Raw genomic sequence first — 10369 nt, 5'->3', positions numbered from 1 at the left:
TATCATCCCCATTGATCCGCCGCCTTGGTGGTCCATATCCATATTTATTGGAGATCGATGCACTTCGAACGGAACCTGTGGATCGTTTCTTCTTGATTTCTTGTTTATTCTCTCTCTCTCTCTCTCTCTCTCTCTCTCTCTATATATATATATATATATATATATATATATATATATATATATATATATATATATATATATATATATATATATATATATATATATACTTTTTGTATACCTCTTTCCGATTCATAAAAAATTTTATTCTTGAATTCTCAAATTCTTAAATTCTTAAATTTGGAATATTTAGTTTGGCACCCATATTTTGCGAGACAGACGTGTATAGTTTAGTGTTGACCATGTTCATATCCATCATCGGCTGTGCCGTACAAAACGCAATGTTATTTATTTATTATAAATAAATCTTTAAGAATAAAAGTCAAACCTTGTGAGAGGAACAACCAAACTAGAAATCCATCTATAAACAATTGCCACCCATTACAGATATTAGCCATCCAATCTCCGAGAGAGAGAGAAATATGGCGGAGCACGGCAGAAGACGGTGGCAGCTGGTGCTGATATCAAGTCCACTTCACGGCCACATGACGCCCATGCTCCAGCTAGGCTCATACCTTCAATCGAAAGGGTTCTCCATAATCTTTGCTCACTCCGAGCTCAACCCACCAGACCCTTCTAATCACCCTGACTTCATCCTCCTCCCTCTGCCGGACAACTTATCCGGCATAGGCATCTCTTCCGGCATCAATCAGTTCTTGAAAGTTCTCAATGAAAACTGCAGACCCCATCTCGAGAAACACCTGATTCAGATGATAAATACACAAAAGGAAACATCTGAAAAAGAATCAATCGTTATCATCTATGATAGCCTCATGTTTTTTGCAGGAAACCTCGCCGGCGATCTGGGTCTACCCTCCATCATCTTGCGCAGCAGCTGTGCAGCCATCCTTCCTAGTTACTGGATCATCCCGCAGCTCCATCAAGAAGGTCGATTTCCTGTACAAGGTAATCGACAATCCAAAACCCACATAAACAAACAATCTAAGTACTAAAATTCTGCTTTAAAGATTCTTTTTTGCAGGAAATGATTCCAGAGTTCCATCCATTCAGATACAAAGATCTACCCTTTATTGGCCTTCCAATACAAGAAGTCCTTGATTTGATCGCAATGATCAGCCCCAAAACACCCGCTTCTGCTTACATTTGTAACACCCTCGAATGTCTTGAACAGTCAACGCTGACCCAGATTCGTCATCACTACCAAGTTCCGATTTTTACAATCGGCCCGTTGCACAAAACATCTCCAACTCCTTCCACTAGCTTCCTTGAAGAAGATACCAGCTGCATTCCATGGTTAGATAAACAATCACCCAAATCAGTAATTTACGTAAGCTTAGGAAGCTTAGCAACCATAGATGCAAAAATAGCAACTGAAATGGCATGGGGTATAGCCAACAGTAATCAGCCCTTCATATGGGTGGTTCGACCGGGTTCGGTTCATGGGTGTGATTGGATCGAGTTTTTGCCGGAGGATTTGGTAAGCGAGATGAAGGTGAGAGGTATGATCGTAAAGTGGGCACCCCAGAAGGACGTATTGGCCCATTCTGCAGTTGGAGGATTTTGGAGCCATTGTGGTTGGAATTCGACCTTGGAAAGTATATGCGAAGGGATTCCGATGCTGTGTCAACCGTTTAGTATCGATCAAATGATGAATGCTAGGTATTTGAGTTATGTCTGGAAGATGGGTTTGGAAATGGTTGTGGAGAGAGGGGAGATCAAGAGTGCAATCAGGAGAGTTTTGGTGAGCAAAGAAGGAGAAGAGATGAGGCGTAGGGCTATGGAGATTGAAGAACAGGTTAGGGTTGCAGTTACCCATGGCGGTTCTTCACGAAACTCCATGAATGATTTGGTAGAGTTCATCTTGTCATTGTAATTTAGGTAGCATCCACATCGATGTTTCTAATTCTAAAGTATGATTGAAAGTTGCGGAATAGAGTAATAATGAAATGTCATTTTCTAGTGGGGTTTATATATACCTAAATGACTAAAATCTTTGTGGTTAACTGGTTTTTGTCGCTCACAAAAAAAAAAGTTTGGTCGACTTTGAAATATCTAATATACGTTTTAAATATTTTGTTTAAATTTGTTTTTGACATATTATAAAATGGTTCATATGGTGGGTGAGGCTAACTTTAGAAACACTACATATCGGCTCATTTTAAGAACATAAAGCTTTTCTTGCCTGCTTTTGTTTCAAAAAATGGAATTTTAGTATATGAAAATATAATATTCCTAGTATAAAAAAGTATAAGAATTTATATTTATATTTATGCTCAACGTGCCTGATATGCAGTTTGGATTCAAATTTCAGCAAATTCTTTTTTTCAAGTGCTTTGTTCAATAACCCGAAAGGAATCCTGGCCCTTTATGTCGTTTGTGATTTTGGTATCATGTTTTGACTTTTTAAGGTTAAACATAAGATCTTCAACTTCAAAATGCTTATGAAATCTTCTAAAATTTATGGTAATTTAGATAAAAGTTCTTAAATTGGTAACGAGTTTTTGAAGTTAGATATGTAGCAGCAATGTTTTGAAAACCGGACCGGAGACCGAACCGGTCGTCTTACTGGTTCGATGGTTCAGGTGTCCAACCGGTTGGATCGGTCTCAAAAACCGGGAAAACCGGATGAAGTCATAGTTATATTTAATTATATAAAAAATACAAAAAATGAAAAAATAAAATAAAATTTTTATAACATTTCCGGTTTTGACCGGTTTTGCCGGTTCAACCGGACCGGTTTTTACCGGTTCAACCGGTTTTTACTGGTTTTCACTGGTTCAAATGTATACCGGTTTTTTGGCATTTAAGAACTGGATCCGGTACCGGTTCCCGGTTGAATCAGTCGAACCGGCCGGTCCGGTCCGGTTTTCAAAACATGGTGTAGCAGCATCAAAATAAAGATGTAATTTGTGTTCATTTTGAAATTAGGAAGTGTTTAGTTTGACCTCAAAAGTCACACAGGGAATTAAAATTACCTCGATTTTTTGGGGTCTTGTTTTTTTTCTTTCTTTTCATGCGAACTAACCCCTTGAACCACCGACAAGCATCCATTTATATCAAACATCTAGCATACATGCGTTTAAAATGATCAATAGTAAACATAATCTCATAAGTTAATTTCAATTTCTAATAATCTATTTCGAATCATTCATTCAACATTATATCATCTGATTGAATCAGTCAATTAGATTTTAATCTCATAATATGACATGATGATAAACTATTAAACTGATTTCTATGAATCTAAGAATCTGATAATCTATTTATTCTATAATTCATTCAAACATTCAAGTATGTAATTGACAATTATAAACTGATAAGTCTAATTCCTTGATTTCTCATAATTTATTACAGTATCGGTATTACCTGATTAGCAAGACCAAGAATGAAGAATCATAAAGTGATAATCGAACCCTCACCCCTGTCTCGTTAAGTTGATGTAGCTGTTTCGCTGTCGTTGGAATTCTAGACGCTGATCGGCGATCGCTATTTTTTTTTTCTGAATGACAACTTGATCGCTGCCTTCTGGCATCTGTTTGACACAACCTTCTCCCGTACGACGATGAGTTGATGATGTTGGACTGCTTTAGGTTTGAATTAGGCTAAACTATACATACACAAAAAGAACGAGCCCCTTAAAATTGTATGCCCTATTCCAATGCCCACCTTGCACATGCTATAAACTGGGCCCGGAAACTATCACCGCCTTCAGTCGCTGCCACCACCATCACATTCAGCCATCGCCACCAGTCCACCACTACCTTCAGCCACTACACAACTAGCACCACCAACACAACCATCAACCCCTTCAACAATCACAATCACAATCACAACCACCTCCAACAACAAATACCACCACCACCATCTTCAACCACTTCCATTACCAACATCACAACCTTCAACTTAAACCACTACCACTTTTAGCCACTAGCATCATCACCATTGCTTTTAGCCACTCCGCCACCACCACATTCGACTACTGTCGCCACCACCATCACAACTACCTTCATCTACTATTCATAAAAAGAGAAGAGGAGAGAGCAAAGGGGTGAGAAATTTTAAAAATTTTCATTTCACGTATAACTAACCCAGATTTACTAACAAAATGTTAAAAAGGGGCCAAAGTTGTAACTTTTTAAAAACCACTAGTCCATATTTAAAGTGTATTTTAAATTTGTCCTCGCCTTGCCAATTTTCGAATACTAAAGGGACCATTATTGAAAAAAATTCTTGTCTTTGTTAATCAATTTCCTTATTTTCTAATTAAAATAAAAAATTCTAACCTCATCTTGATCTCTCTCCAAATATATATACTAGTAAATTTAAACGGACCGTGCTAGTACGATCATGAAGGGTAAATTTGAGTTTTTCATAATGACGTGTAATGTATATTCTTAAAATGTTTCAGATGATTTAAGTTTCGTTGATTTAGATGGGTGAGAATGGTGTTATTCTAATTTTGTAGTGGTGTGGTAGTTTTTGTTTGTATTGATGATGTATATCGAAGAATGTAATGATTTTGTGTAATTGGTATCTTGTAATATGTTTATTTTTTCCCGATGTTAGTATTGTTACACAAGTTATAACCAAGTTATAAAGGGTATTATTGTTATATGATCATTTTTTTTGCTTGTTGTCTTTCTAAAATCTAAGTAGGTTGTTATTTTTAACATAAACTTTAAGCACTTGTAATAGTACATTATGCAAGTATTTCATAAAATTGAAATTCTGTTTTTCCAAACTATTTGATGAAGTTGTATGTGCTAGATAAATGTTACACACTCCCAAAATATTTGATGATACTTGTCTACATTACATTATGCATACTTGTTTAGATATTGCTATTAAAGATTCTACAAAAAAGGATAAATTGACGATAACCTTGGAATATGGAAAATTCTAGAAATAAAAGTGCACGTATATTAAGTATATTAAGTGAAACGTGTTTCTGAAAAGTGCATGGTACTTCCTGGAATTTAACGTCGTAAATAACAATGTATTTTATTGAAAGTCTATTAAATAGCACTGTACTTCGTTTAAAATTCAAAATTTTCGATTTTATTTACATAGTAGACACATGCTATTTTGAAGGATTTAACACATACATGGAATTATATTTATTAAACATATCTATAATATGTACAAAATCTCTTTCTGAAGTTTTGAATGTATCGAGAAAGGTCATTATCTTGTATGGAATTTAACATCATAAATAACATTGTACTTTCTGAAAATTCTTGTAAAAAGCATGGTGCTTTGTAGAAATTCACACTTTTTGAATATTTTTACCCTGTTTAGAGAATTGTGGTATCAACTTTATTGGTGGAAAAAAAAAGATAAATAGGATTAGAAATTATCAATTTATAAGTCACAACAAAAGTTCCTTTACTAGGATAGGAAATTATCACGTTATAATTCACACCAACTCTATTGGTGGAAATAGAAAGATAAATAGGATAGGACAAAGAAACCATAATGTTTCCATTGCCACGTTTTTTTGTAGCTCTTGCTCGATACTGATGAAGCTTCAAAGTATTAGGTGGGACCAACTTCATGAAAATAATATGGTTAAATCCTCAAGTACAATGCTAACTATTTAAAACCAAATGTTGATCCAACGTAAACATGGCCTAAAATTCAAAGAAGAATGCCTTGATAACAAGAAATGAAAGTTTAGTGACACGGTACAACCCTTTTTCATTTCTTTATAACTAAATTCAGCAAGTAACTTGTTCCCTATAATCTGCCACTGATCCAGCAAGAGCCGCCATTACTTCAGGATTCTAAATTGTTAGAAACCTACAAGTAGTTTTTAAAAAATATTATTTATTTATTTAAATTCACATTATTTATATATTATAAGTTAAACGGGAAAGCAAAGGGAAATGACATGGGGAGAGAAGGGTAACATAGTCATTTTATTTCAAGCATGGACCAAAAGTGTTATAAAACCCCCAAATAATGACCAAAACTTAAAAAAAAAAAAAAAAAAAAAAAAAAAAAAAAAAAAAAAGGTACAAAATAGAAAAGAGCTAAACATAGGGACCAAATTTATAATTTACAATATCCTTGGTAATTGACATGAAAATGGACTTTTCATTTTCTTTCACACTCAATCCTTATTCTTACTGAAGTTTATGAGTTATCCAATTTTGAACAAGCAAGAAAAAGTATAAGATGTTTAAATATTGCAGCAATTTTCATGAAAGTTACAATATTTCCTCTTTTGAAACTTTTTAAATTTAATATATCTATTTGTGCATCTGTTTTTAGCACACACAACATTCCTTGTAGTTCTGCATACTTCTTTGCTTTTGGTAGGTTGTGACCTATTAGGAGTGAGCTCCAATGCATCATTACTATTATATATATATATATATATATATATATATATATATATATATATATTAATGCATAAAAACAGACTTCGAGCAAGATAAAGAATTTTCGTAAGTGTATAGTACAACCTACATTTCTTTCATTGTTGTAAGCCATTAAGAGATTTTCACTTCATTCTTTGGACCTTAAATAGAGAATGATATTGACCAATTAGACCAAAAAACAAAGAAAAAGTGTACCTAATGATGATTGTATCCTTCTCTAATCTTTTGACTAAAGTTGGTCATTACACCAAACATGGTTCTCTGAACTAATCAACTCACTTTACAGGTTTATATCAACCAGAATTGATTCTTTATAACCAGTAGGTTTTGAACAGAATATCATATTCCTAGTCATCACTAAAATGATGTTAATGATGGAACTGATGAAATAAACTTAGCTACCAATGCCTTAGTTACCTTCTGACTTTTTCTGATCCAAGTGCAAGTCCTGTGCTTCGTGTAGTATAGGCCGCTACTACTTTTCACACCTACTCATACTTATCCCGAGAGTTGTCATATAGTCCCTAAGTCACCATACCAAAAATCACAAAGCAACTTATCACGCATGAGTATGTTCAAACAAGCACATACAAAAAATCCTCCTAGACTCAACTAGGAATTTCGCATCTCTATCAAGCACATCTTTGTTTTCTTAAACTCACCTTCTAGGACCCTTCTCACGTATATGCTTGATTTAGCATATTCTCACACTTTTTATAGTTCTCTAGGAATTTCATTTCCAAACTTTTCACAAAAATTCTTTCTCGGGTAGTGCTAGTCTACAAGGCTCACTAAACCAAAATATACTCTAGCGGTATGGAGAAAAATGATCTCCAACTACTTGTATCATTTTCTAACTCATGCAAGTTTCCATGCATATCATCCTTCCATGACATCGCCATTAATCTTAGAAGGTCGGCTTCTCATTTGTATATTTTTTAATGTCTACTTCATACGAGTCAATCCTAGGAAGTCTTCATTTTAGCTACATTTCATCATGTTCTACTAGCTTCAACTTGGTTCTCTGTCATTCCTAACAGCAATATCTCTTCACATGCGATATTATGGGTGTATTACTTCTTCAATTAAGTATTCTACATTACTTAGAGAAGTAAGTCACTCAGACTTTCACAACCAAATGATTCATTTCAACACCCTAATCATGTATGTTAAAATCAGCTTAACACACTATGCAACTTTCGTACGTATGGGATAGAAGTCAATTGTCACTCTTTATATTTAAACAATAAGTCTGAGCATCCTGTATAGGGTACAAACCAGCTCTTATTACACCACTCGAACTGCATACTATATCACAATGTTAGACAAGGTATTGGCCTATTGAGTCTGAAAACTCTGTTAGCCTTTCCTTTAATATCCATTGAATTCTTCTTAATCTTTCACAATATCAATTTCGATATCATCGAAGTATTTAATCACCATCTTTAGCTCTTCTAACTCGGTAATCAATCACTGCTTCATTCTGGTCAGCGGTGGAACAAATTCATTGATTATGCCAAAACATTCATCTCATCTAGATGTACTTCAAAGTCACCCCATGTACACTTTAATTCCAAACCCTAGAATTTTAAACGTTAAAATTCAAACTTTATGGACTTCATTAAATTAATTAAATTGTTTAATTAAAATACTTAATAATTCCATAAAAACATGGTTTAAGTTTAATGAAATTAAGAGTATAGTTTAATTAATAGATTAAACCACCAATTATTTTAACTGATTAAAATACACCCTTATACTATTATAATATTAAAAGTTAATGATTATATATATATATATATATATATATATATATATATATATATATATATATATATATATAAGGTTACTGCCTATACAAAGCCGGTCTATAGGGGGTATAAGGTTACTCCCTATAAAAAGGTAGGTTAATGGGTGTCCACTCTCACCCACCGTTTCCTTGACTGGTGGAGGGTCGTTAGCCGAATGGGTAGGAAATGACTATAATTCTCCTTACATTAAATGTATAATGATAAATACTAAGTAACTAAACACTTATAAATTCTCAATCTTAGTTACTTAGGAAAATGTGAAATGATGCTAACCCATGAAATTACACTTTGCACCCTTGTTAAGTCGTTAGTAGAGCGTGTGTGGTTAACCGGCACACTAATATGGGACTGACAATGTGTGGCAAAGGGTGACTTAAGTTTTATCATAGATCGGTGGAGCGCGTATGGTTAACCGGCACATCGATTGGGTGATCAAATTAAGAGTACCAAGTCAATTTTCATGGTTATTCACACCTTGTTTGTGATCCTCGGCATCCCAGTCACAAACTTGAGAGGGCACAATCGAGATTTAAACATGCCATTGAAAGTTCAATGAATCTCAAAAGATCTAGGAGTTTCAATCCAATTAAAACTTAATAATTTATTTTGTTTTTCTTGGTGGAAATTGGTAAATCGTCATTTACCTACCTTCAAATATTTTGTAGCTTGGATTACGGCATCCTTCTTCCAAGTTATAAAATAGTTTGTTGGGTTCTAGCCTTAATATTTCATATTGGGTGTTATGTTAAGGATTTAAATCAACTGAAACTTGAATTTCTCCCTCATAGATGTCTAAGTTCAGATAACTATGGTTTTCCCCATCCTTTTGGAACAAGCTTTCCTAATGAAGATGATATCCCATGGTTGGATCATGGAAATCATACTTCACTTCCTCCACCTCCTCCAATTATTCTCCCTAACTCACAAGTTCTTGAATAGTTCAAGGTCACTCAAGTCCTATTGGCAAGCAAGGTCTACGTATCCTCACATCTTGGAGATGAAGTCATATATTGACAAGTCAGGGGAGTTGGGTGTCAAAGTCTTTAGAAAGTTGGTTGTTCAATCACTTTCTAAGTCACATAGTGAGTTCCCTTTGGGACTATTGTGAAACAGACTATGACATGACCCTTAATGATCTTATCTATTTGCTTGGTGCTGCTGAATCAACAATGATTTGGAGGAGTGGTAAAGCAAATTTGATTAGAAGATCAACTTCCAAACCTATTTGGACATTGATAATGGTGACATTGGAAGTCCAGAAAACCTTTCTCTTCACAATGGAAAGGAATCTGCCACGGTCAATTCGTTTGACTCAATGGTAAAGAGAAAGGCTAAGTCTTGATAATCAAGTGTACCATTTCCAAAGAGTCCACATGTTTCTTTAGCCAAAAGAAGGGGCACTGGTTTTGAAGCTGCCAAATATACATGAAAGATCATAAGGATGGTAAAGTCAAAAAGATTTGACTTTACTTCAGGTAAAGTCCACTATCTAACTCTATTAAGTTCTTATTTGGAGATTCTCGATACATGATGTAATGTAATTACACTTTGATGTTTTGTAGAATCTAAGAAAAGTAAGGAAGCTTAAAGAAAGAGTAAGCAGATTTTGATCGTAAATAGATGGATTTCCATCGCATGGTTCGATCATCAGAATTTTGAGCTGCTACTTAAGAGTTAGGATAGATTTCTTAGGAATAGTTAACAACATGTCTTCATATGTATTTGCATTGTAAGGGTAAGTTCTTCTGCAAGTTTTAAAATAAAAAAAAAAAGGTTTTGATTTTATTTATTTTAATTATCCTTACAATGGCATTTGTGAAAAATTGTTGTTTATATGTTTCCATTTGATATCAATATTGGAAAATGGATTTGATTCTTTCATTTGTGGCAGTGTCATAATTTACCAAATAAGGAAAGATTCTCACCGCCCAAGTTTCAGTTGGATAGAAACTTGGAATCATGCAACTTGTATTGTATGATGAATGAAAATTTTCATCTTTTGTAAATTAAGACTATTTCCTTGTTCACATGTATATGTGAGTCAAGTGAAGGACTAACAGATCGAGTACACATTCTTGTGCACTGGTCAAGTCCAAC

At 34.3% G+C, this 10369-nt stretch overlaps 1 protein-coding gene across 1 annotated transcript; it reads left to right on the top strand.

The window, feature by feature from the left end:
• The first annotated feature begins 462 nt into the window (after window positions 1-462).
• On the top strand, window positions 463-2081 carry LOC145048207 (UDP-glycosyltransferase 76H1-like). The gene is made up of 2 exons (XM_078996642.1): window positions 463-1023; window positions 1086-2081. The coding sequence occupies exons 1-2, from the start codon at window positions 540-542 to the stop codon at window positions 1949-1951; spliced, it is 1350 nt and encodes a 449-aa protein (XP_078852768.1). The 5' UTR covers window positions 463-539; the 3' UTR covers window positions 1952-2081.
• The last annotated feature ends 8288 nt before the right edge of the window (window positions 2082-10369 follow it).

The sequence above is a fragment of the Lactuca saligna genome, chromosome 5 (genome assembly GCF_052625555.1).
Source record: "Lactuca saligna cultivar CGN05327 chromosome 5, ASM5262555v1, whole genome shotgun sequence".
Taxonomy (NCBI): Eukaryota; Viridiplantae; Streptophyta; class Magnoliopsida; order Asterales; family Asteraceae; genus Lactuca; species Lactuca saligna.
Note: the sequence above shows the minus strand (reverse complement) of the source record. Positions and strands in the feature narration are given on the sequence as shown.

Excerpts from the sequence above, each read along its gene's own strand:
- LOC145048207 (XM_078996642.1), top strand. The coding sequence starts at position 540 with ATGGCGGAGCACGGCAGAAGACGGTGGCAGCTGGTGCTGATATCAAGT. Across the intron at positions 1,024-1,085 it reads AGGTCGATTTCCTGTACAAG|ATTCTTTTTTGCAGGAAATG; the intron begins GTAATCGACAAT and ends TCTGCTTTAAAG.